The sequence below is a fragment of the Zootoca vivipara genome, chromosome 15, assembly GCF_963506605.1.
Source record: "Zootoca vivipara chromosome 15, rZooViv1.1, whole genome shotgun sequence".
Taxonomy (NCBI): Eukaryota; Metazoa; Chordata; class Lepidosauria; order Squamata; family Lacertidae; genus Zootoca; species Zootoca vivipara.
The window spans coordinates 471,305-498,184 of record NC_083290.1 but is presented as its reverse complement, the minus strand read 5'-3'; the positions used below and the strand labels follow the sequence as shown (position 1 = coordinate 498,184).

At 55.6% G+C, this 26,880-nt stretch overlaps 1 protein-coding gene across 2 annotated transcripts in view; it reads right to left on the bottom strand.

Moving 5' to 3' along the window:
- DPH1 (diphthamide biosynthesis 1) overlaps positions 1-26,880 on the bottom strand; it is a 47,095-nt gene that overhangs the window by 8,002 nt on the left and 12,213 nt on the right. For both annotated transcript variants that reach the window (XM_035139843.2, XM_060283075.1), the window contains exons 4-7: positions 22,415-22,536; positions 19,685-19,839; positions 16,690-16,811; positions 8,610-8,678 (exon numbers count right to left, since the gene is read on the bottom strand). In XM_035139843.2, the coding sequence (XP_034995734.2) occupies positions 8,610-8,678; positions 16,690-16,811; positions 19,685-19,839; positions 22,415-22,536 (468 nt within the window). The remainder of the gene's footprint in view (positions 1-8,609; positions 8,679-16,689; positions 16,812-19,684; positions 19,840-22,414; positions 22,537-26,880) is intronic.

The following is a 26,880-nucleotide window of genomic DNA, read 5'->3' as shown; positions in this document are numbered from 1 at the left end:
GAAATCCCCACTCGGCCATGAAGCTCACACACAGGGTGACCTTGGGCCGGTCACCATCTCTTAATGTAGCCTCCCCTGCAGGGTTGTAGTGAGGATGAAATGGGGGGAAGGAGAAGCATGAGTGTCACAGTGGCCGGAGTGGGCTACTTCAGAGTAACGACGCTACGCAGCTCTGCATTTTATTCTTTTATTGGTGCTGCGTATTTACAGTGCTGAAGTCATTGCTATTTACACGGAGTGATGTGGTCAGTCGGTTTCAGAACCTCCGAATGGCTTTTGGCGCGTCTTTCTCCAACACAAAAGCTTTGGCAGACCCATCCTCTTTCCCCTCCTCTTTCTGCGTAATTCCGGAGTTGGGGGGATGGGTCTCCCCCCCTTATTCGCCCCTTCCTGTCCCACCTGGGACCCTGGCTCCTCTACCTTGCCTGAGCCTCGGACACGACTTCCTGCTTCCCCACTGGAATCGGAACTCTCCCTGCTTTCCCCTGTGCTCGGGGGTGGGCTTGAACTCAGGAGGGGAGGGACTTCGCGATATCCCCTGTCCCTCACATCCACCCCCCTCCCAAGCTCTCCTTCACCCCTCCCCAGGTCCCCCCCAGGTGTCGGTGACGACTGGAAGCCTAAGAACTCAGTGCTTTCCGAGGCCGTTGGTGTGAACACCTCCCCCCAGTCCTGCGAGCCCCCCCCCTTCCGCCTGGGAGGACGGGAATCCCAAAAAGTCCGTGGCGTCAGAGCTGGTGGGGGTAAAAACGTTCTGCCAATCTGCTCCTTCCTCTGACTGGGTGGATCTCGGTGACACCCATACCTCATCCTCTGGTTCCTCAAACTCCGCTTCCCAGCGCCATGGTGAACTGCTCTCCCGTGCTTCCTCCCCCTCCCCCTCCCTTTCCATGTGCCAGGGCTTGGGTCTATGGGGAAAGAGGGCGTGAAATTCTTCTACCAGGAATTCCTCCTGTATCTGAGTGGCTGGGACCCATTCATTCTGGGACGGTGGAGCATCCTCCCATGCCATGAGGTACTCCAGACCCCCCACCCCCCTCCTTGAATCCAGGATGGCCGTGGCCTCATTGAGTTGCTCCCTGCCTTCCCTCCCCCCCCTCCCTCAGGGGTTTGTTCGCTGCCTCGGAGCCTGCTGCTTTCCCTGTACGGCGACAGCAGCGATCTATGAAACACTGGGTGCACCCTCATGTCCTCTGGCAGTGCCAGCCTGTATGCCACCGGGTTGACCTGTTGTGTGACCGTGAAGGGGCCCAACCTTCTGGGCGCCAGCTTTTTGCACCTCCCTCTGATGGGAAGGCCCTTCGAGGACAGCCAAACCTTGTCCCCTACCCTGATGACCTCCCCCGGTCGCCTGTGGCGATCTGCCCCCTTTTTGTACGCTTCCTTGGCTCTCTCCAAGTGTTCTCTGAGCTGCTGGTGCACCGTCTCCAGTTCCTCTGCCCAATCCTCAGCCTGCGGGCCCTCCTCCTCCTCCTCCCCCTCCCTCTCTGGGAAAGATCTGAGGTCGCGCCCGTAGTTGGCCTTAAAGGGTGACACCCCTGTGGAGACGTGCACTGCATTATTGTAGGCAAATTCTGCCAGTGGCAGGCGATCCACCCAGTCTGTTTGCCTCTGGCTGACGTAGCATCTGAGGTACTGCTGCAGGATGGCGTTGACCCTCTCTGCCTGTCCATTAGTCTGCGGGTGTCTAGCCGTCGACAAGCTGACCTCCACCTGCAGAAGGTTCATGAGCCGCCGCCAGAACCTGGAAACAAATTGGCGGCCACGATCCGAAATAACCCTTAAAGGTAATCCATGCAGTCTGAATACGTGATCCACAAACAGTTTGGCTGTCTCTTCTGCCGAGACCGCCCTGGCACACGGTATAAAGTGGCACATTTTGGACATGAGGTCCACCACCACCAACACTGCGGTCTTGCCCCTGGAAGAAGGCAGATCTGTGATGAAGTCCATGGACACCACTTCCCACGGCCTGTGTGGCGTGGCTAAGGGCTCCAGCAATCCCGGTGGCGCTGCTCTGACCACCTTTGCCCTCTGGCAGGTGTCACAGCCCCGTACATAGTCTCGAACATCTTCTCGCACCCCTGGCCACCAGAAGTGTCTCATGACTAGGTGAGTGGTTTTGTCCCTCCCAAAATGACCTGCCGTTGGGTTGTCGTGCATCTGCTTGAGGACCGTACGTCTAAGCTGGGTGGTGGGCAGGTACAGTGCACCCTTGTAGAAAAGCAGCCCCCTGCGTTCTGCAAAGTCTTTTGCCTGCTCCCCCCCCCTCTCAGTTCTCTGAAGATGCGGTTGGCAAATTCATCCGCTGCCGTCAGTGCTGTGAGTTCCGCCTCGCTCACCACTGCTGCTCCGCAGGACCATGCTGACGGGGGGAAAATGTGCCTGGGTGCCGGTGGCGCCTCCTCCTCCATGTACTCTGGCTTGCGGGAGAGGGCATCCGCCCTGACATTCTGCTCTCCCGGGATGTAGTGTATGGAGAAGTTGAAGTTCGAGAAGAACTCTGCCCACCGTATCTGTCGCTGGTTGAGCACCCTGGCAGTTCTCCAGAACTCCAGGTTCTTGTGGTCTGTGCACACCTGGATGGGGTGCTTGGCGCCCACCAGGAAGTGTCTCCAGTGCTGGAACGCAGCGTGGATCGCAAGAAGTTCCCGATCAAACACCGTGTAGTTTCGCTCTGGCTGGGTCAACTTCCTGGAGAAGAAGGCACAGGGTCTCCACTCTCTGTTGGCGTCCAGTTGCAACAAAATGGCGCCCACAGCTTTATCAGAAGCATCTGTCTCCACGCGTAGGGGCGCGTCCTGAATCACGTGGAACAGGTTCTGGTCTGAGGCGAACACCCTCTTGAGGCTTTCGAACGCTGCTTGCGCCTCTGGTGTCCACCTGAACTTCTGCTTGCCTCGCAGGCAATCAGTGATGGGAGCCGTAACGCGAGAGAAGTTCTTGATGAACTTCCTGTAGAAGTTGGCGAAGCCTAGTAGGCGTTGGGCATCTTTGCGCGTTCTGGGGCTGTGCCAGTCCAGGATGGCCTGCACCTTGTCCTTGTCCATCGCCAGCCCCTTGTCTGACAGCTTGTAGCCCAGGAAGTCCACCTCCTTGGTGTGAAACTTGCACTTCTCCAGCTTCACATACAGGTGGTTCTCCTTCAGGCGCTGCAACACCTCCCTGACGTCTTTCACATGCTGCACTGGGTCATCGGAATAGATAAGGATGTCATCCAGGAAGACCAAGCATTTCCTGAAGAGGAGGGACCCCAGGACGTGGTGCATGAAGGCCTGGAAGCATGCTGAGCCCCCTTGCAACCCGAAGGGCATCACCAGATATTCAAAAGAGCCCAGAGGCGTGAACATCGTGGTTTTCCATTCATCGCCTTCCCGGATCCTGATCAAGTTGTACGCCCCCCTCAGGTCTAGCTTGGTGAAAATCTTGCCCCTGCGTGCCGCTGTCAGGAGATCATCCACTCTGGGCATGGGGAAAGCCACTGGCTCTGTCACTGAATTCAGCCGTCTAAAATCCACCACAAGACGGCGCTGTTGCGTGTCTTTCTTGTCCACCCAGAAGACCGGGCTGCCCCCTGCTGCCTTGCTTTCTCTGATGAACCCCCGCTTGAGGTTCTTGTCGATGAAAGCGCGCAGATCCTCCAGTTCCTGATCTGACATGGCGTACAGCTTGGCTGGGGGTATAGTTGCCCCTGGCACCAGGTTGATCTGGCAGTCAAAAGGCCTGTGTGGGGGTAGGTGGTCGGACTCCGCTTCGCTGAAGACCTCCTGCAGGTCCCAGTACGGCTTGGGTATCGCCTCACCCCCTTTGACGTGCATGGTGGCCACCGTGGCTATCGGAGGCCCCTCCCCTGGTTGGTGCTGCATGCAATGTTCCAGACAAAAGTCCGACCCAAACGTGATGCATCTCTGGTGCCAACTGATGGAGGGGTCGTGGCGCGCCAGCCAGCTCATGCCCAGGACGATGGGGGGGTCTGAGATGGTTGTGACGTTGAAAGCCAGTGTCTCTGAGTGCCTTCCCACCGTCATTCTCATGGGGGGGGTTTGATGGGTGATGGCCCCTCCCAGCAGCTCTCTGCCGTCAATGGTTGCCACGTGCAGAGGAAAATCCAGCTGCAGAAGCTGGATCTGGTGCTCTTCTGCAAAGGTTCTCGAGAAGAAGTTCGCTGACGCCCCACTGTCAATTAGGGCGAGGACCGTCAGGGGATAGCCATTTGGGAGCGTGAGCGTCACTTCTAGAACCACTCCTGCTCTGGGAGGGGTGGGCTGGCTCTGCTCCTCTCTGTGCGGGTGGGTGGGCTGGGGCTGTTGTCTGCTGACTGTGCCTGGCTGCTGCCCCTTGTCTCCTGCAGCCAGGCTTTCCCGTTTCCCTGCTGTGGTGCTGCGTCAGTGGGGGAGGGCACAATCGTTCCCGCCTTTCCTTGCCACTCCCTGCGATGTGGGCAGTCTCTGACGAGATGCTGGGGGGAGTTGCAGAGAAAGCAATTCCCACCCCTTCCCTCCTTGCGTCGTGGCGCCGTTGGGGTTTGAAAAGCCCCCGCGCGCGCGCTATCAATTTGCATGGGTTCCTGGTCCTGGCTGGCCCCAGGCGTGGCTTGAAAGGGTTGTTGGGGGAGTGGCTTCTCCTGCGACCGTGGGAACCAAGCCCGCTTTGCGCGCGTTGCTTGCTTGTCGCTCCACCGGGATTCCTGTCTCACCCCCACCGCCAGAGCCGCTTTGCTCAGCTGATCCATATTACTGGGCTTGGGACCTCTCGAGAGCTCATCCTTCACCTCCTCATGCAACCCCAAGTAGAACGCCGCTTGCATTGGGGGTGACTCTAGTTCCCACCCCAATCTGTGCACCAGCATGGTGAATTTCGCCCAATACGCGCGAACTGTCATATTTCCTTGGCGTAAACTATGAAGTTCCTCCTTAGTCTGGTCCATATGACTATCGGACGAATACATCGTTTTCAAACCTTCTAGAAATAGTTTGACATTCTTCATGCAAGGATTCTTTGTTGCGATTAACGGTCTTAGCCACTCCCTGGCTGCCCCGGTAAGGTGCTCCACAATAAACGCTACTCTGTGCTCATCATCAGGGAACTCATCGTGGTGCAGCTCAAGAGCATACACAATCTCAGTCTCAAAGCCCTGATATTCCCGCGGGTCTCCATTGAACTTGCTTACTAGGGTCCCGGCTCTCCTTCCTGGCAGCACTTGGACTTGGGGTGCCCCCCCCGCCTTGTTTTTCTCTGCATCCAGCTTGTTTTGGAGGTCTACCGCCACCGCCCTTAATTCCTGCTCTCTTTCCTGTAGCGCTCTCACCTGTTCCGCAAGTTGTAGCCGGTCGTCCTGGACCTTCTTAGTCTCTTCTTTAGCTGCCTTCAATTCCCCCTGCGCCTGCAGCGACAGCTGCTGCAGTTCTTGCTGGGCTTGCTCCGCGATCTGCCGCCATCTCTCCGCCTCTGACACGCTCATCCCGGCAACTCCAAAGCAGCCCAAAAAAGGATTCGGAGGTTGCTGTCACAGTGGCCGGAGTGGGCTACTTCAGAGTAACGACGCTACGCAGCTCTGCATTTTATTCTTTTATTGGTGCTGCGTATTTACAGTGCTGAAGTCATTGCTATTTACACGGAGTGATGTGGTCAGTCGGTTTCAGAACCTCCGAATGGCTTTTGGCGCGTCTTTCTCCAACACAAAAGCTTTGGCAGACCCATCCTCTTTCCCCTCCTCTTTCTGCGTAATTCCGGAGTTGGGGGGATGGGTCTCCCCCCCTTATTCGCCCCTTCCTGTCCCACCTGGGACCCTGGCTCCTCTACCTTGCCTGAGCCTCGGACACGACTTCCTGCTTCCCCACTGGAATCGGAACTCTCCCTGCTTTCCCCTGTGCTCGGGGGTGGGCTTGAACTCAGGAGGGGAGGGACTTCGCGATATCCCCTGTCCCTCACAATGAGGTTCTTGGAAAACAAAGGTGGTATATAAATGTTAATAATAATAATAATAATAATAATAATAATAATAGTGGCACATCTGCTCTGGTCAGACCTCACCTGGAGTACTGTGTCCAGTTCTGGGCACCACAGTTCAAGAAGGACACTGACAAGCTTGAACGTGTCCAGAAGAGGGCAACCAAAATGGTCAAAGGCCTGGAAACGATGCCTTATGAGGAGCAATAGATTCAAACTTCAAGAAAGAAGATTCCACCTAAACATTAGGAAGAACTTCCTGACAGTAAGAGCTGTTCAGCAGTGGAATTTGCTGCCAAGGAGTGTGGTGGAGTCTCCTTCTTTGGAGGTCTTTAAGCAGAGGCTTGACAGGCATATGTCAAGAATGCTTTGATGGTGTTTCCTGCTTGGCAGGGGGTTGGACTGGATGGCCCTTGTGGTCTCCTCCAACTCTATGATTCTATGATTCTATCCCCCCATCTTTTATCATGGTTGGGGGGAGCCTTTCTCTGGAATGGGAGCTATTCGTACTAAAGGGATGGGGCTGCACCAGGTGGCGGATTGTGTGTGTGTCGGGGGGGGAGCACCCCCCCGTCTTCCTCCGCCCAGCAGAGCACCCCCTGCAGTTTACCCCTCTCCCATACGAAATCTAAACATTTTGACAAGCACCTCCAGAAACGTGGGTCTCCCATTACGGCCCCCCCTCCCCGCCCGCCCTTCTTCTGGAGGCAGAGAGGGGCCATAAAACGAGGCAATGATGAGTCCTGCTCAGAACCGATGAAATATCCAGCGCTCTGCTGGGACCCGGCCTGCCCACCGCCCCAATCTGAATTCTTGAGCAGGTCGTTTGTTAGCGGCAGGCAGGGGGGACGGCAGCTTTATGGGGCAGAGAGGCGGCCCAGCCCAGGCGCAGCTTGATTAAAATTCCCTCTGCCAAGCCGGGTAACAAATCACCCATTTCCCAGGGAAGCGGCGATGGGGAGAGAGAGAGCGCAGCGGAGCGTGGCCGCCTGCGGAAATCTGGCCTCTCCTGCTGGGGGGTGGGGGGTGGAGAGGGTTGCCCATGGCTACTGGCCAGGATGGCTAGTCGCAAGGGCAGGAGGAAGGACGGGATGAGCCACTGGCCTGATCCTTCAGGCTCTTACGGAGGAGGAGAGGGTGGCCAATGGCTACTAGCCAGAAGTCGCAGCAACCGGCCTTGCCGCCTCCAGCAGAGGAGGCAGAAGCACAGCCCTCGCGGCTAGAAAGCAGAAAGGCGACAGGAAAAAAGGGAGCCAAGCACACACACGCAAGCCGACTTTGCTGCAAGCAGGATCCGACCCCTGCGCTGGGCTGTGGAAGAAGGGACCGCCTTCAGGAAAACCGCACAGTTCCACTCACCACAACTCAAAAAGGATATGGTGGATTTGGAAAAGGTTCTGAGTAGGGCCACCCAAACGGCCCCGAGGATGCAGACTCCCCTCCGAAGGAAAGCTGCAGCGTTCCAGACTTTTTAGTTTGGGGAAAAGGTGAGTAAGGGGCAGTGTGACAGAAGCTTTGATAAAGGCATTCTCTTCCCTCTCCTAACGCCAATGAGGCTGAGTGTTGGACAGATATAAGGAAGAACTTTGTTAAACTGTGGAACTCCCTCCCACTGGAGGGACGTGATGGCCACCAGCCTGGATGGCTTAAAAAGAGGACTGGGCAAATTCAGGGAGAAGGAGAGGGCTACGAGCCAGGATCGCTCTGCCCTGCCCTCTTCTGGATACCACAGGAGGGGGGGAGTTGCTCTTGTGTTCGAATCCTGCTTGTGGGTTTCCCTTTGGGGCATCTAGTTGCTGTCCCAGGTGGGCCACTGGCCTGATTCAGTCGACTCTTCTTCTGTTCTTCACAGAAGGAAGGCTCCCTCTTCCCGAGCAGGAGGTGGACGTTTGCCTTTCCTGTTTGCCTTCTGGTAATCACTGTTTGCTGTCCTTCCTGCTCAGTCCAACCTTGAATTCCCAGGCCGGCCTTGAACAAGATTGTTCCGCCCATTTAGCGGGAAATCAGCCTGCATGGAGGGGCTGCGCTGGGGTCCTAAGGAGAGCGGATGGCGAGGGGCTGTGGTGAGAGCAGGCAGCAGGTGTGAGAGGGTGAAGGGTGGGGCGCACAGGACTGGGGTGTCTATGACATGCCTGCCTGATGGGAGTTGTAGAGCCAGAGGGCTCCGGGTTGGTGGAGGCTGAGCGCATGGTCCTCTGGGCTGACAGTTCAGCCCAAAGTCGGCTCCTAAAGGCCCCTGGAAATTAACGTTCCCGTAACAAGGAAGGCACTTTTACAGAAGTGGAGAACCACAATGCTGGGGATGAATGCGGCCCTCAAGGCCTCTTTGGCCCCCAAGACGCTCTTCCCAGGCCACACCTCCTCCCTAGGCCACACCCTCCCTAGGCCACGCCTCCTCCCATGCCACACCAACCTCTAGGCCAGTGTTTCTCAACCAGTGTGCCTCCAGATGTTTTGGGACTACAACTCCCATCATCCCTAGCTAGCAAGACCAGTGGTCAGGAATGATGGGAGTTGTAGTCCCAAAACATCTGGAGGCACACTGGTTGGGAAACACTGCTCTAGGCAATGCCTTCTCCCTAGCCACACCTTCAATCTCCAGGCCCCCCTCCCTCCCCAGCCCCTCCCTGGACCCCCACCCCCTGCCCCCCCTCCAATACCTGTAGGCAGGAATCCCTGGGTTGGCGATCATGATGGACTCCAGGTGGAAACGGCCGTCTCCCAGGTACCTGGAAACGGAAAGGAATGGAAGAGGTAAGGAAGGGCTGCGGCTCAGCGGAGGAGGGCCTGCTTGGCATGCAGAAGAGTCCTGGGTCCAATTGCCAAGGGCATCTCCAGGCAGGGCTGGGGAGACCCCGGCTAAAATCCCGGAGAGTCGCTGCCAGACTCTGTCCGAGGGAGCTTCCTGCTTAAGCAAGCAAACCCTTTGTTTAGAATCATGAGGACTAGAAGGCTGAACTCTCTGCTTAGGTGGCTCAATGGTCTGACTTGGTCGGCGGCCAGTCAAAGGCCGCTTTCTGCCCCAAACCCCCAAGAAGAAGAAGGGAGGGGGGGTCTGAAAACAAGCCCCTCTGGGCACCCACCGTCTCCAGTCCCCAAAGAGGGTCCACCGTTTGTTCTGAAGGAACGTAAGAACATAAAGACAGTGGCCCATTTAGCCTGGTGGCATCCTGTTTTCACACTGCCACCCAGATGCCCCAATGCAAAACTCCCAAGCAGGATTTGAACCCAAGAGCCTTGTGCCCTCGTGTGGTTTCCAGTAACACGGATCCAGAAGCATTTCTGAGCAGAGCCATCCTGGCTAGGAGCCCCCCAGAGCCCTTTCTTGCTCCATGGATTTCTCCAATCCTCTTTCAAAGCCACCCAAGCTGGTGGTCTTCACAGCCTCCTGTGGGAGTTCCTCAGTTTAACTGTGCTGTGCGAAAAAAGGACTTTAGGCGGGGGGTGTCCCCCCCCTCCATGCCGCTCACAGCTCAGGCTGCTTTCCTCCCGACTCTCTCGCTGCTCCTGGTAACGCTGCATTTTCATTTTTAAAAATGGATCGTGCTTTTCCATTTGCTATTGCACCTTGATGTTTTTTATTGTGCAAAAACATATCTTTTTTTTTTAAGGCAAGCAAAGAACTTTAGTATAAACACGTAAACACAATCTGGTTCTTTGTTACTGCAACCTGTTTGTTTTGCCAGCAAAACGTTATTTCCAAAGGCAACGGGGGACGCAGGTGGGTAGACTTCTCCTGAACGTGGAGGTACCATTTTACGCCAATGAAGCGTGACCCTTTTAATCTCCAGAAGGGACTTTTGACTTTTTATATAAAACAGGGAGGGGCAGCCTGTCAAACACACACACGGACCCCACCTCCAAGATGGTGGTGATTTCAACTCCCCGCAGCCAGGAGGACCAATGGTTAGGGACGGTGAGAGGTGGAGTTCTGAAAGATCAGGCCAAAGGGGGCCCATCTGGCCTCACAGTGTCCTGGTCTCATAGAATCCTAGAGTTGGAAGAGACCACAAGGGCCATCCAGTCCAACCCCCTGCCGAGCAGGAAACACCATCAAAGCATTCCTGACAGATGGCTGTCAAGCCTCCGCTTAAAGACCTCCAAAGAAGGAGACTCCACCACACTCCTTGGTAGCAAATTCCACTGCTGAACAGCTCTTACTGTCAGGAAGTTCTTCCTAATGTTTAGGTGGAATCTTCTTTCTTGTAGTTTGAATCCATTGCTCCGTGTCCGCTTCTCTGGAGCAGCAGAAAACAACCTTTCTCCCTCCTCTATATGACATCCTTTGATATATTTGAACATGGCTATCATATCACCCCTTAACCTTCTCTTCTCCAGGCTAAACATACCCAGCTCCCTAAGCCGTTCCTCATAAGGCATCGTTTCCAGGCCTTTGACCATTTTGGTTGCCCTCTTCTGGACACGTTCCAGCTTGTCAGTATCCTTCTTGAACTGTGGTGCCCAGAACTGGACACAGTACTCCAGGTGAGGTCTGACCAGAGCAGAATACAGCGGTCCTATTACTTCCCTTGATCTAGACGCTATACTCCTATTGATGCAGCCCAGAATTGCATTGGCTTTTTTAGCTGCTGCATCACACTGCTGACTCATGTCAAGTTTGTGGTCTACCAAGACTCCTAGGTCCTTTTCACATGTACTGCTCTCAAGACAGGTGTCCCCCATCCTGTATTTGTGCCTTTCATTTTTTTTGCCCAAGTGTAGTACTTTACATTTCTCCTTGTTAAAATTCATCTTGTTTGCTTTGGCCCAGTTGTCTAATGTGTTAAGGTCATTCTGAAGTATGATTCTGTCCTCTGGGGTATTAGCCACCCCTCCCCATTTGGTGTCCTCTGCAAACTTGCTCAGGATGCCCTCAAGCCCATCTCACAGGGGCCCAATGCCCCATAGCACCTTGGAATTGAGATAGACTGCCTCTGCACTTGGAGGTTCCATAAGAACATCAGAAGAGCCAAAACGGGTCCAATCCAGACCAGCATCCTGCTCCTCCAGGGGCCAGCGAATGCTGCCGGTCAGTGCAGGCGAGACTTAGCCAGATGAAGCTGACTGTGCACAATTATGGCAGCTTATTTTGTCCCTGCTTAAATCACCCCTTTATTTGGGACCATGAGGACTAGATTCTTGGCTTCTTTTCTTTAAGAAAAGGGACACAGCTCAGCAGGCAGAAGGTTCCCGATTTGACCCCCGCTGGCATCTCCAGATCCCACCCCAAGCGGTGAGCTGGATAGTGTTTAAGGCGGCTTCCTGTCCCCCCCTGTGCCAGATTCATCCGCCCCATTTCCTCCCCAGGACCCGCACCCAGTACCCCCGTCCCCAGTGGGAACACCAAGACGGGTCCTTGGTGAGGGAGACGTCTCCGCTTCCCGTTGCAACCAGATTCCGAGTCAGCAATTACATCTCAAACTCTTTCGTTCGGTTGCCCTAATGGAGTGAGGGGTCGGAAAATGAATCCGGACACAAAACCTGACTAGATTTTTGCCTTTAATTGTAGAATGACATTTCGGAGGATCAAAGCTAATTTGCCTGCTTTCTTTGAAAGCGTCCGCCCAAGAGACGGGCAAAATAATTACTAAGCCTGAGGTGGTCGCAGCAGCAGCAGCACCAGGGGAGGGGGCTGGGGGCCGGGTGGGGTGGGGTGGGGTGCAGCATGGGCGAGGAGGGTCTGTCGCCCCTCCGAACCCCCATTTGCGGAACGAGGGAGAAGCTCTCCAGAGCCTCGGAGGGTGAGGAGTCAAAAGGAGGCGGAAGGTCTGCAAAAGGGAAGGGAGCTGTCCAGGGTGGATCTGCGGAACTCATGGCCACTGGGTGCTGCTCTGCTCTCAGGAAACTGCAGTGTGGCGCAGCAGGCAGTCCGAGGCTGGCTAAGCTGTCACTCTCCAGATATTGCTGAACTCCCCTGCTCCGACTGGCCCCCTAGCCTGTAGGGCCACTGGTCAGAAATGAAGGGAGCTGGGAGCTCAAGGGAATCTAGAGGGCCACAGATTAGCTGCCCCTGGGGGGCTCAAGGGCCCAGCTCAAAAGCAACGTTTCGGTGGCTGTCTGCAGGGCCTCTGGCTGTCTCTCAGCCTGGTCCACCTCACAGGGTTGTTGAGAGGATAAAACGAGGGAAGGGGAGAACCGTGGACACAACCTTGATTTCCTTGGAGAAGAGGCGAGATAAAAACCAAATAATACATGAAATGTATTTTACAAATGTGACAAGAGACGGAAAAATCCTTCTCCCATCCGACCCCGGGATGCAGTTAAAGAGCTTCCACCCTGTCGGCTGATAAACCGCCCCAAGAGGTCGCCGCAAAGGTTGAATTCTGCATTGCAAAAATAGACCCCCTGCAGGGATCACCAACATGGCCCCCTCCTGACGTTATAGACTACAACTCCCATCAGCCACTGCCAGGACAGAGGGTGCTTCCCATCAGACACAGAGCAAGGCAATGCATGCTGGCAGGGCCTGATGGGAGTTGTAGTCTACAGACAAGGGGTGGGGAGCCTCAGGCTTTTTTGGGGGGGGGAATGTGGCCTTGCATGCCCCTCTGTCCGACCCTTGGGATTCTCCACAGGCCATGCCCCTCCGCCTGCTCCTCCGTGAACTGTAGCTGTGCCTCTTGCCACCCTGGACAGACAGAGAGACCCCTGGCTGTGGCTGGGCTGGCCTCTCCCTTCCAGTCCAGAGCCAAGAGTCGCCTCCGTCGCCCCACCCAACAAAAGCATGCGGCCCCCAGGAAACTGCTCACCAGGGAATGTGGCCCCCAGGGGGCAAAAGGTGAGCCCTCCGACCAAAAGAAAGAGAGGCTTGGGCGTGCTGTGGGGTCCAGGAGCCACAGCTATTCATCACTCTCCAGATCCTGAGACGTAACCCTCCGAGTGGCCGTTGGCGGTACGAGGTCCCGCTCCGGCAAGCGCCACCCATCAACACCAGCGACTCCGCACCAGCATCTAATAGTTGACGCGCGCCTCCGTTGCTGCCAAATTTAATTAAATTTGGAGGGGCGCTCAGGAGGGTTGCTGCATGGATCCAGACCGCTGAGTCTGGTCTGGCAGCCTCTCTCCAGGGATTTGGGGAGGGGTCATTCCCAGCCCCACCCAACAGATGTCACCAATGGGGATTGAACAGAGACCCCCGTTTGCCCCCCAGAGTCTCAGGGCGTCTTATAAGACCCCCAAAGCACCTCTCCTAAAAGATGCCCCTCGGGCGCTGCTCTGCAGCAGCTAAAAAAGCCAATGCAATTCTGGGCTGCATCAATAGGAGTATAGCATCTAGATCAGGGGTCCCCAAACTAAGACCCGGGGGCCGGATGCGGCCCAATCGCCTTCTAAATCCGGCCCGCGGATGGTCCAGGAATCAGCATGTCTTTACATGAGTAGAATGTGTCCTTTTATTTAAAATGCATCTCTGGCTTATTTGTGGGGCATAGGAATTCGTTCATTCCCCCCAAAAAAATATAGTCCGGCCCCCCACAAGGTCTGAGGGACAGTAGACCGGCCCCCTGAGGAAAAAGTCTGCTGACCCCTGATCTAGATCAAGGGAAGTAATAGTACCACTGTATTCGGCTCTGGTCAGACCTCACCTGGAGCACTGTGTCCAGTTCTGGGCACCACAGTTCAAGAAGGATACTGACAAGCTGGAACGTGTCCAGAAGAGGGCAACCAAAATGGTCAAAGGCCTGGAAATGATGCCTTATGAGGAACGGCTTAGGGAGCTGGGTATGTTTAGCCTGGAGAAGAGAAGGTAAAGGGGTGATATGATAGCCATGTTCAAATATATGAAAGGATGCCATATGGAGGAGGGAGAAAGGTTGTTTTCTGCTGCTCCAGAGAAGCGGATACGGAGCAATGGATTCAAACTTCAAGAAAGAAGATTCCACCTAAACATTAGGAAGAACTTCCTGACAGTAAGAGCTGTTCGGCAGTGGAATTTGCTACCAAGGAGTGTGGTGGAGTCTCCTTCTTTGGAGGTCTTTAAGCAGAGGCTTGACAGGCATATGTCAAGAATGCTTTGATGGTGTTTCCTGCTCGGCAGGGGGTTGGACTGGATGGCCCTCGTGGTCTCTTCCAACTCTATGATTCTATGCACTTGGCCAGGGCAGAGACACAACAGGGAACCTCCCCGGAGGACAGGCCCGCCCTGTGGCACCAGCATCGAGAGCAAGCAGCCTAATGGCACCCGATACAGTAGAACCTCTACTTACATCCCACTCTACTTAGGCCCGTTCCAAGTCACGACCCCGGCAAACCCGGAAGTAAACACTGGGTTTGCTGCGATTCGTGCATGCGCAGAAGTGGCTGCCGCCGAATGTGCACACAACGGCGCTTCTACCAGCGACCCGTTTCACCATAAGGACGGGCCTCCAAAATGGATTGTGGTCGTGAGTAGAGGTTCCCTCCGTCTGTCGGTGGAAGGCAGCCACCAGGACAGAACTGTGCATCGCACAGAGGTACAGCAGGCGGCTTCCTTTGCCTCCGCATCTCCTCTTGCTGCTGCTGGAGTCCCAGCTTGCCCCGACTCACTAGGCAACGTAGTCGCTGGCCCCCACCAGGAGCAGCAGAGTCCAGCTTTCAGGGGGCTGGACTAGAAGACCCTTGGGGTCCCTTCAAACCCCACCATTCTGTAAGTCTCTGAACTGCTAGGAAGGCGGCCCCAACCTGGCTGCGCTTGCGAACAGGAGTATCCCTGGGAGGAGAGGAAACTGGGGAAGATTGACCACAGTGGCAGAAAAAACCCTCCATCATTTTGGCTGGGGGGCTGGCCAGAAAAGCCCCCTCCCCTCCCCTCCCCTCGGTCTGCCCACCCCCTCTCCTCCCAGAGTGGGTGGGGGGCATTATTTATTTCCCTCTGTCTCCCTGCTGCGCCGTTCACAGCGCATTAAGCATTTCCATTACCTCTCATAATTAGGTGTGCGGGAGGCAGGGGCCGGCTAATTCACTGTCCTTAAAGAAAATTAATGGGGTTGCCGCATCAGGCCCAGAGTCGTCCGTCTTCCCCCAAAGTGCCAACTTCTCCCCCCCTCTCTTTCTCCGGCCCCACAACTGGGGGGCAAAATCCCACCCAGGCCTCCCACGGACAGGAGTCGATCCAGGACCAAAAGGTACATGGCAGAGGAAGAAGAAGGAGAGTTTGGATTTGATATCCCGCTTTATCACTCCCCAAAGGAGTCTCAAAGTGGCTAACAATCTCCTTCCCCCCCCCCCCACAACAAACACTCTGTGAGGTGAGTGAGGCTGAGAGACTTCAGAGAAGTGGGACTAGCCCAAGGTCACCCAGCAGCTGCATGTGGAGGAGCGGAGACTCGAACCCGGTTCCCCAGATTAGGAGGCCACCGCTCTTAACCACTACACCACACAGCCAGAACTTCTCGAAAACTTCTGCCAGGATTTCCAGACGTCACAAGGGGGTTTTGTGGGGTTCTCCAGGCCAAGAGGCACCACAGTCTCTGGGCATGGTGCTTGCAAATATGCCCCCCTCCACCCCTCTGATACCTGGCCCCTGGGACCTTCCCCGACCCCCACCCATAGGACATTACCGCCACTAGCCAAGCTTTGGGCAGAGGCATTCCTGAAGCTCCCAACCCAAAGGTCAAGGGCGAGGAACTCTGCGTCTGCACAGAGGCCCCCTTCTCCTTCGACCCTTCAGCTCGGAGTTAAGTCGGGGCAGGAAACCTGAGCCCTCGATCCTGTGAGGGACAGGGGATATCGCGAAGTCCCTCCCCTCCTGAGTTCAAGCCCATCCCCGAGCACAGGGGAAAGCAGAGGGAGCTCCGATTCCAGTGAGGAAGCAGGAAGTCATGTCCGAGGCTCAGGCAAGGTAGCGGAGCCAGGGTCCCAGGTGGGACAGGAAGGGGCGAATAAGGGCGGGAGACCCATCCCCCCAACTCCGGAATTACGCAGAAAGAGGAGGGGAAAGAGGATGGGTCTGCCAAAGCTTTTGTGTTGGAGAAAGACGCGCCAAAAGCCATTCGGAGGTTCTGCAACGTAATGACCCCATCGTTCCGTGTAAATAGCAATGACTTCAGCACTGTAAATACGCAGCACCAATAAAAGAATAAAATGCAGAGCTGCGTAGCGTCGTTACTCTGAAGTAGTCTGCTCCGGCCACTGTGACAGATCCCATTAGGGATGCTGTGGGAGGCGGATCAATTCCTCCGGATGAACTACCCCACATGATTTCTGGGTCCTGCAAGATTCTGCAGAGCACAAAAACGGAAGAACCCGCAAGATTGATCTCTTGAATTACGGCACGAAAACTGCGTGGAACTTTGCCATTGCGCCGAAATAGCCCGTAACGTCTGAGTCACGAAAGGAAAAGAACCCGTGAGAGGTTTTTGGTCAGCTGACAACCAGCAAGACTCGCTTCCCTGTACCAGAAAAGGGACGGAAGTACTTCCTGAGGAATAGGAAGTCTTTGAGCACTCAGATACGGCTAGGCTCACCCGCATAACTGAGAGACAGCTCAAGGCTGACTTTCTGCATTTGTGTGTGACTTTTTGCTGAGCATTATTTGCAGTCTGTAAAATGTGATCTGTGATACCATTGATCTTGCCAAACCATAGATACATGCATCTTCCTCTGGCCCAGATGCAACGCAACATGTCTCTCCTGCATCAGCCTCTGCAACCCTCCAGCGATTTGACTTCCGCCCCGAAGGCACCCTGCTCCGCTGTCTCCCAACACATCTATCTAGCCAAGAGCCCCAATCCCAAGCACGGCCCACGCGAGGGTCTTACTCACACAATGGCATCCGTGGCCTGGGCCAGGCGGGGGGCTGTGCATCCCAGCAGCTCCCCGGGCGAGAGAGGCTTGCACTGTGGGGTGCAGATGGAATAGTCAGCTTGGAGCGCCTGCCGGGCAGCCTGTCAAGGGGACGGGGGGGGGGGGAAGGAGGATGCAGAACAAAAACAGGGGCTGAGATTAATAACGGTTGTTTTCACCGTTGTTATTATATCTACACCCCAACTTAAGGAGTTTCGCAATATAAAATCCACACACCAAACCTCCTATCAATGCAGAGATATTGTCAAAGGAAGAGACCTTAAATTATTATCTCGGCAGCTCAAATAGTTGCTTGTGACTCAACAGAAAACAGCCCAAAATCTGACACTGGACGATTGGTACCACTAGTTTCGGAACAGAGCGATAAATAGGGGAAATGATGCATAATTTGAGATTTGGGCGAGGACTAGAGCCTCCCGGCACCTTTTCTACGGCTCGTCCTTCCGTTCGTACAAATGCAGCAGAAACATCCTTTTCAAGGCGACCCTCATCCCAAGGCTGCCAAATTTGGAAGCGGACTGGATCATCAGATAAATGCTGGCATTCTTTACTTGGCCTTCCTTATTTTAAAGGGACCCCTGACCATTAGGTCCAGTCGTGACCGACTCTGGGGTTGCGCGCTCATCTCGCATTATTGGCCGAGGGAGCCGGCGTACAGCTTCCAGGTCATGTGGCCAGCATGACAAAGCCACTTCTGGCAAACCAGAGCAGCACATGGAAACGCCGTTTACCTTCCCGCTGTTTATCTACTTGCATTTTGACGTGCTTTCGAACTGCTAGGTTGGCAGGAGCTGGGACCGAGCGATGGGAGCTCACCCCGTCACAGGGATTTGAACCGCCGACCTTCTGATCAGCAAGCCCTAGGCTCAGTGGTTTAACCACAGCGCCACCTGGGTCCCTCTCCTTATTTTAACCCACCTGCAATTGTACACATTCTCCGTGCCTGTTTTATGGCTTTGTTCTCCATCATTGCCCGTTGTCCTAACCGTTCTCTCCGTTTTATATACATTATAAAATCAAAAGAAAAGGGACTTCACCGGGAACACACACACCCCAAACACATGAAAAAACCCTAAAATTACTTTTGAGAACTCCAGTTTCCCCAAAGCTGGGTCCACGGCCGTCTGCCTGACCGAGAAAGAGAGGTGCTCTGGAGGCTCAGAACCACCCTGGATGGGAGCTGGGCGCACAACTGTCACGTTGTGTGATGAGGAGGGCTTCCCCCTCCCCAACCCCCCCCCAATGGCACCCCTGGGAACCGAGCTGGGCCACGTGGGGCTTGGCAAGGCATCAATTAAAAGGGCAGGAGCTGCGCCTGCCTCCTTAACGCTCCAATGCTGCCGTGTTCAGGCGGCTCCCGCGCCCGGCGCCCATCCATCTCTGCCCACCCAGGCACTCCGCAGGCCCTGCTGGGACCCCTCCCTGCCTGCCACCCGCTTTGTGATGCTCGCTCGGGCTGTCTTGGGTGACAGTAACAGAGTGGCTGCCAAACGGGGATGTGGTGAGAGAAGCGGCAGACAGGAGCTCAGACAGCCATCCCGGGATGTTACGAGAGCTCGCCGGTTCAGCCAGTTAAAAGCGGGTTTCGGGGAAAGCAGGGAGGAGAATAAGATGAATGTCGTTGGATGGGACCCCCCAGGGTCATCCAGTCCAGCCCCCTGAGGTGGCTCTTTAGGGTCTCCACAAAAGATAGGCGGTCCCCCTGTACCCTGAAATTCTAGCACCAAACAAGGCAGGTGACACACAGAGCTATCTTCAAATATCTGAAGAGAGATGGAGCAAGGCTGGTTTCTGCCGCTCTGCGAGGACCTGAACCAATGGAGTCAAATCACAAGAACGGAGAGTCCGACTCAACATCAGGAAGAACTTCCTGACAGCCAGAGCCACTCGAGAGTGGTCTCCCTCGGGAGGTGGTGGCCTCTCCTTCCTTGGAGGTTTTTAAGCAGATATTGGATGGCCATCTGTCAGGGATGCTTTAGCAAAGATCCCTGCATTGCAGCGGGTTGGACTAGATGACCTTTGGGTACCATCCTATGATTCCACGATCTAGTGGTGCAGCAGCAACCCTCTTAGAATCATGGAATCGTAGAGTTGGAAGAGACCACAAGGGCCATCCAGTCCAACCCCCTGCCAAGCAGGAAACACCACCAAAGCATTCTTGACATATGGCTGTCAAGCCTCTGCTTAAAGACCTCCAAAGAAGGAGACTCCACCACACTCCTGGGCAGCAAATTCCACTGCCAAACAGCTCTTACTGTCAGGAAGTTCTTCCTAATGTTTAGGTGGAATCTTCTTTCTTGAAGTTTGAATCCATTGCTCCGTGTCCGCTTCTCTGGAGCAGCAGAAAACAATCTTTCTCCCTCCTCCATATGACATCCTTTCATATATTTGAACATGGCTATCATATCACCCCTTAACCTTCTCTTCTCCAGGCTAAACATACCCAGCTCCCTAAGCCGTTCCTCATAAGGCATCGTTTCCAGGCCTTTGACCATTTTGGTTGCCCTCTTCTGGACATGTTCCAGCTTGTCAGTATCCTTCTTGAACTGTGGTGCCCAGAACTGGACACAGTACTCCAGGTGAGGTCTGACCAGAGCAGAATACAGTGGTACTATTACTCCCCTTGATCTAGATGCTATACTCCTATTGATGCAGCCCAGAATTGCATTGGCTTTTTTAGCTGCTGCATCACACTGCTCTTCCCCTTGTGATTCCCAGTAACTGGTGTTTGGGGACATCCTCCCTCCAAGAGTGCTGACACAGCCTAGCCCTGGTGGCTAGAAGCCACTGATATCCTCACTCTCCTCCATGAACTAAGAGGAGTCCACCTTTAATGCCATCACTGGCTCCTGCAGAGGAGAGTTCCGCAGTTTAACAATACGCTGTCTGAAGAAGGAGATGCACACGAGACTCCCAACGCACACAATGTTGCGATTTATTTCCCTATTCTTACCTGCAGCGCCGAGACAAACTGGACGGTGCTGACGAGGGCCAGCGTGGCCCCCGCAGGGAAGTTGAAGCGCAGGGTCTCCACAAAGTGTGCCGTGTCAATCTTGATGTCCACAAAGACATAGAGCATCTTCACTCCCTGCGTGGAGTCAATGGGAACTGGAGGGAGAGGGGAGAGAACAGGACAGGGTGTTTTTTTGGGGGGGGGGCACCAGGGAGAGAAGCATGCTGACTTCATCCAATAGATTTCAGGTCTTGTCCCATTAAGATAAATATTCTTACTCAGCAGCAAACCCCACCAACCCAAGGTGGGATGATCCCACACGGCCACGATTGCAACATGCACAAACGCTGGATGAAGAAAGTGGCAAAGTGTGGCTTCCCTTCTGCCCAGTCCCAGGAAAGTGAAAAAGACAACTACTCTACCTCCATCAAGTTTCTAGTCCATATGAGGTGCAGGGAGAGCCAAGCAGAGCAGAAAAGTAGCTCTGGCTACCCAGCCACCGCTGCAAAGAGCACATCCACACAGATGCTGACTTTGGCTCCTTTGCAGGTTGAAACGCAAGGCAGAAATGGATAAGAATGAAGAATGCGATTCCTGTGTTTCAGGGGGCTGGGCTAGATGACCCTTGGGGTCCCTCTACAATTCTATGATTCCGTGAGTCGCTGGCATAAAAACAGCAGATTGCCAAGAGAGGCGACTCCCCACGACTCTTCCACACCTTCCAAGAAGAGACAGATTCTCCTCCCCAAACTGTGCACCACACAAAGGGATTTCATTCTGGAAGGAGCACCTCCCATCGCTCCTCTGCGTGAGTGGCTGTTCTGCGACAGAAAGCCATTTCCGCCCCTGTCCTTGCAGCAGGTGTGACTTCATCACCCAATCCTCCCTCCCAACATGGCAGAGTTGCTGAAAGACCTCCAAGGAGGGAGAGTCCACCACCTCCTGAGGGAGTCGGCTCCACTGTCTCTACATACAAAATCCCCTAGAACTTTTTTTTGGGGGGGGGGGTTCCATCCTGGCCCCCCTCTTAGCCAAAGGAATGGGAGCCCACTCACAAATTTAAACACAGAGACACAAGCCATGCCAAAGCTGTGCCTCCACCTGTCCGGTATTCTTTATCTGCACTTCCTGCATTCGAGGGGGTAGGGCTAGATGACCCCTGGGGGTCCCTTCCAACTCTGCAATTTGCCAAGGAGGCTTTTCTGAGCAGCGGTTTGGGTGCTGCTTCGCTTTGGATGGCTTTTCAATCTCACTGCCAGAGAGAGAGAGAGAGAGAGAGAGAGAGAGAGAGAGAGAGAGACGGACGGCATGCAGTGTCAATTATACCTCTCCTAAACGGAACTCAGAACTCGCTTGCCGCACGTCTGCCTGCCCGCAACAGCCCTGCGGTGCTGGGGCTCTGGAAAGGGGGAGGGGTTGTATTCCCAGCCCCCCATCCTGCCTGCTAACTGTAAGCAGCTCCCAAAGGCTGCCCCAAGGGACGCAGGCTGCCCTTTAGGTGTACCACTTGGCAAGGGTGGGGTGTCCCCCCCCCCAGCTTGCCCTACTCCTCTTGGTGCATTGAAAAATCGTGGTTGGGGGGGCGGAGAGGGAGGTGTATGTGTGTGCAGAATACAGGCTGCTCCTCCTTCTGCGAAGGCCGTCCCTGACCTGGAAAAGTGGCAGAGGGTTGCTTGGGCGGGGGGGGGGGGGGGGAGGAGGAGAGAGAAGCCAGGAAAAGCGGGCATAAAATAGGTACGAGAAATTCCTCCCCACTTCAAATCCGCCTGTGCCAGGGGGTCTGACAGCCTCCTCCTCACCCACCCGCTTCTCCCCACCCCTCCAATGATCTCCCCCTCCCCACTCCATCACTGTGACCCCCCCAGCGCACACACACCCAGCAACAGCCCTAGCAACAATGCCAAAAAATCAGAGAGATGGGCCAGAGGGAGGAGAGAGGATGAAGGCTCAGGGAAGCTCCACCCCCCTCCCTCCGGGGTGATAATTCTGCAGATCCACCTTAAAAGCTAACATGGCCTCTTTTCTCCCTTTCTATCTCTCCCTCTCCCTCTCTCTCCCTCCCCCTTTCCTTTCCTTTCCCTGTTATTTTGAGCCGGATTCCATCCTGGGCGGACTTCAAAGTTAGCAGCATCTGGGACAGCGCTGCAGTTGCCATAGCAACAGCATCCAGAGAACCGTTTCCGCCTAGGGAGATGCAAGGCAGTGGCGGCAGCCAGCCCTCTTTTCGGGTTTCCTGGCCTCCCCCTCCCCCATCCAGCCAAGCCTTCCTCCTCTTCCTCCTCCAGTGCAGCAGAGCCCCCCCCCCACCCTACCCCAAAATACTCTCCGTGGGGCAAAGCGGGGCCACAGCCCGTTCCTCAGAAGCTCCCGGAATCAAGGACGCTGTGAAGCAAAAGGAGAAACCGGAGAGGAAAGGATGCAGGCAGGGCAGAAATAATCCTGCCCCGAGATTCCAGAGCTCCCTTTATGTTCAAAGGCTGCCTTTCCTCCAAGGAGCTCAAGGGGGCGCCCAAGGACCTCCTGCCCACCACTCCCTGGTTTGTCCTCACTGCAACCCTGCGAGGAAGGCCAGGCAGAAAGAAAGAAAGAGAGAGAGAGAGAGAGGCTGTGACCCACCCAGCAAACTACAAGGCTGAGTGGAGATGCCCTCTTTAACTGCCACACCACGACTAGACCTCTAATTCCCGAGCGGAGAGGCTGGCCCAGGCCTGGCCCTTGTCTCCTTCGTACCCAGGCAGCTGTGGCCGTAGTGGACCAGGAAGTCGGCTCCCAGCGCCCGGGCGGTGAAGTCGTCCACGCAGCAGGCCCCGTAGGTCACATCGCCCATCACCACGGCCTCGGCCTCTGTGAACCTGTGAGAGAGGAGAGGAGAGGAGAGGAGAGGAGAGGAGAAGAGGTGGGCTGAGGAAAGAGGGAGCCGCTCTGCCCCGCTTCCCAGCTTTGGGGCCCACCCAGGTGCTGCTGGACCGGGGAAGACCCAAATGAATCCCCACATGCTCAAGCCAGTCGCCATCTTCTGGCCTCAGTTCTCCCAGATGGGAAATGGGAACAGGCACATCTGGACAACCACAGAAGAGTCTATGACCCATCCGGCCCAGTATTCTGACAGGGGCCAAGCAAATGCCCCGAATGCGAAATCCGCAAGCAGGGTGTAAGCACAAGAGGTCCTTCTCCGCCTGCGGTTTCGGCATAAATGGTCTCCGCCCACACAGGCAGAGCGTCGCCATCCTGGCTAGTCGCCCATCGATAGGCGTTTCCTCCTTCATGAGTTTACCCAACCCCCTTCCACAGCCATCCAGGTTGGTAGCCATCATTGTGTCTCCTGTGGGAGTGAGTTCCACAGGTTAACTCTGTGCTGCGTGAAGAAGCCTTTTGATCTATCATGAATCTTCCATCGGTCAGCTTTGCCAGATGCCCACGAGGGGAGGCAACCCCACCCTCTCCCTCCACCAGCTGGGAGACCCCCGGCAGGCTGCCCCCCTCCCTCCGCTGCCCCAGCAGCCAGGCCAGTTCGGAGATGTCAACATGATTAAACCGGAGTGTGCTAATCCGCCTCCTCAATTGGGGAAAGCTGTTTGCAATTCAGGGGATTAGGAGCTCATCAAAAAATGAGGCTGCGCTTCTCGGAGGCAGAAGATGCAGGAGGGAGGGAGAAGCAGGAAAGGCAGGCAGAAGACCCACACCCACAGCCGGCCCCACAGCACCAGAAAGGGGGCAGCCCCACGCAGAGAAAAAGCCCAGGACGAGAAGGCGCAGCCTTGCTCTGGCTAGAACAGGGACTGCATCCTGCACAGGAGATCTCTCTCCCCTGGACGGAGCAGGAGAATCGGCAGCAGGAGCCGGCCACTTGGAGGGGCTGACGCTGTGGGGCAGGATGTTTCCCACCTCGGCACTCTCCCGCGTGACGACTGGTCTTCCCATTCCACAGACGGGGAAGACTGAGGCCAAGGAAACGCGGCAACAAGGCAGCGGCAGAGATGGGGCGCGAAGTCGCAGGGAGAGTTTTAAGGGGCTAAAATGATCATCGGAGGCAATCCCACATTGCTTGTGGGAACACTGGTGGCCTAGGGGGACCGAGAGAGCTTCCAGTCGCTTAGGTTTCCTAAACGGAACCTCCATGGGCAGAGCCAGTCTACCTTAGCATGTGGGAGAGCAAGAGCAGGAGAACGCTGCTGGTCTCAGGTCCTGCTTGCAGTGGGTTCGCTTTGGGGACACCTGGTCGGCCACAGAGGGACTTCTTCATGCAGCGCACGGATAACCTGTGGAACTCCCTCCCACCGGAGGCAGCGATGTCCACCCACCTAGTTGGCTCGAAAAAAAATCCATGGAGGAGGAGGAAGGAGGAGAGGGCTTCCAGGTCCTGCTGATGGCTTCCCACTGGGGCATCTGGCTGACCAGGGTGGGGTCTGGTGGGCCCCACTTTGGCCCAATCCAGCTGCGGCCAGCTGCTCTTCTGATGCCCCTCGCCACCTTCACCCAGCACAAAATCTCCGATTATCTGGGCGCTGCAGAGGAAGGAAGCCAGCTGGATGCATCAACGCTGCACGCGAGGGCGCCGAGGCCCTGATCCTCCTGCCCCTTGCAAGATTATTCTGATAACCAGGCCGCTGCCCCTCTGCACCCGCCAAGGCAGGCAGCACCCGGCAGGCCAGGGACTCCCCCGTTGGCGGCGGCTGCAGCTGCCAGTGCTCCCCCCGCCCCTGCGGAGAGGACGCCTCGCGGTTCAACTCCACCGGTTCTTCTCCCGTCAAAATGTCACACGATAAACAGATCATTAACTCTGATTGGAGAAGGCCGCAGGGCACTACAGTATTCTGCTAACAGCCTCCCTCCTTCCTTCCTTTCTGCCTTCCTTCCCAGGGCGAAAGGCAGGCAGCAGTAGCAGCAGCAAAGGGGGGGGGAAGGGGCTGCGGAGAGGGGGGCAGAAGTGCTGCGTTTGGGGCTGTGGTGGGGATGCAATGAGGACTAGCACCTGGGAGAGTTCAAATCCCCCCCCCACTCAGCCTTTGTGAAGCTCACCTGGCCTCGCGCAGCCTGATCTACCTTGCAGGGTTGTTGTGGGGATCAGGTTTGCAGGGAAGAACCCTGCCTGCCACGTTGGGAAAAACAGTGGGATCTAAATGCAATTGATGATAATAATCAATTGCAGGGAGAGGTGTGTAATCTGCTGCGGGGGGGGGGCAGGGTGAGGTCTTTAAGTTCTGCTGCAGCTCAGGCAGAGACTGGGGGGTGTTGTGTGTTGGTGGGGGGACTGACAGACAAAGCAGGAGAGAGATTTGGCGGCTGGGCCATGCAGGTGCCAGACTCCACCTGCGAGAAGACTGCAAATTTGTAAAGCTGAAAATAGCAGCCGCCTCTAAGCCGCCGCCGCGGCAGCAGCAGCAGGGCCCTGGCTGGGCCGCCTGGGAAGCCGAACTCTGCAGCCCCGCCTGAGATCTATGCAAATCCAGCAGGACGGCATTTGCATGCGCTTCTCCCTGCCCCTTCATTTCCTCGTGAGGAGGGGGAGCGAAGGAAGGAAGGAAGGGAGAAGAACGGCTGCTGCGCCCTCAGCCCCGGAGGTGTGGCCAAACCCGCCTCCGATCCCACACCCTTCGGCCAGCAGTTGCCCTTCCTGCGACCGCCTAGAGTGATGCAGCAGCTCAAAAAGCCAATGCAATTCTGGGCTGCATCAATAGGAGTGTATAGCATCTAGATCAAGGGAAGTAATAGTACCACTGTATTCTGCTCTGGTCAGACCTCACCTGCAATACTGTGTCCAGTTCTGGGCACCACAGTTCAAGAAGGATACGGACAAGCTGGAACGTGTCCAGAAGAGGGCAACCAAAATGGTCAAAGGCCTGGAAACGATGCCTTATGAGGAACGGCTTAGGGAGCTGGGTATGTTTAGCCTGGAGAAGAGACGGTTAAGGGGTGATATGATAGCCATGTTCAAATATATAAAAGGATGTCATATAGAGGAGGGAGAAAGGTTGTTTTCTGCTGCTCCGGAGAAGCGGACACGGAGCAATGGATTCAAACTACATGAAAGAAGATTCCACCTAAACATTAGGAAGAACTTCCTGACAGTAAGAGCTGTTCGACAGTGGAATTTGCTGCCAAGGAGTGTGGTGGAGTCTCCTTCTTTGGAGGTCTTTAAGCAGAGGCTTGACAGGCGTATGTCAAGAATGCTTTGATGGTGTTTCCTGCTTGGCAGGGGGTTAGACTGGATGGCCCTTGTGGTCTCTTCCAACTCTAGGATTCTATGATTCTAGAGGGAGACTCCCTTGCTGCTTCTTGGAATCGCAGAATTCTGCGGTTTAAAGGGACCCCCGAGGGTCATCCAGTCCAGCGCAGGAGCCGCTGCTCAGGAAGCCTCCGCAGAGCCCAGTTCCTGCCAGAGAGTTGCTCGCTGTGAAGACAGGAGACGGGGCCCTTCTGATTATGAAACCTCCCAGTTCAGGGGCAGTCTATCTCGATTCCTGTTCTCCGAGGGGTATTTGGCCCCTGTGAGATCAGGACGACTGGACTCAATAGGCCGCTGGCCTGATCCAGCAGGCTTATGCCTTTATGGAGGGAGGGAGAGGTGAGAACGGCTCCCAGCCCCCCCAATGCCAACTCCGTGGGCACCTTGGCATGCGAGAGGCGCATCTCTGCCTCCTTTGAGCCTCCTTATCTCCCCGTCCTGGTTTGTTCTGCGAGTGGAGAGAGAGGGCTTTAAAGTTTCTGCCAGAGAGGCTCCTTTCATGCCCAACATCTCTGCCAAGACCGGAGATTTGGGCATGCCGCACCGTTCCTGGCGAGTTGGCCTGCCGCATTCTGCTTAACTCTCGCCACAGAGGGACCCCGCCCTCCCCAGCAGCCAGTTCCAAGGGCGACATATCCGGGAAAGAGAGAGAGAGTACCCGTCCCAACGAAGCACCACGTTCGAATCCTGCGTTGGTTGAGTCACAGGATGACAGGCTGGGAGGAATCACACACACCCCAACCTCCGCCCCCACCCACCCTGCAAGGTGGGCAGCTCAGTCGAGCTGAGAAGATCTGAGTGGGCGGCACCCGCCCCACCATGACCCCCCCCTCCTTCCACACACCCACACGTCCTCCCCCTCCCCCTTATGGCCTCCTGAATATTTCACTCAGAGTAATCTCTGGAAGAGAGGTTTCATATGAAAGGCATGAGCAGCAGCCCAGGAGGGGATTTGGGGGGGGGGGGTGAG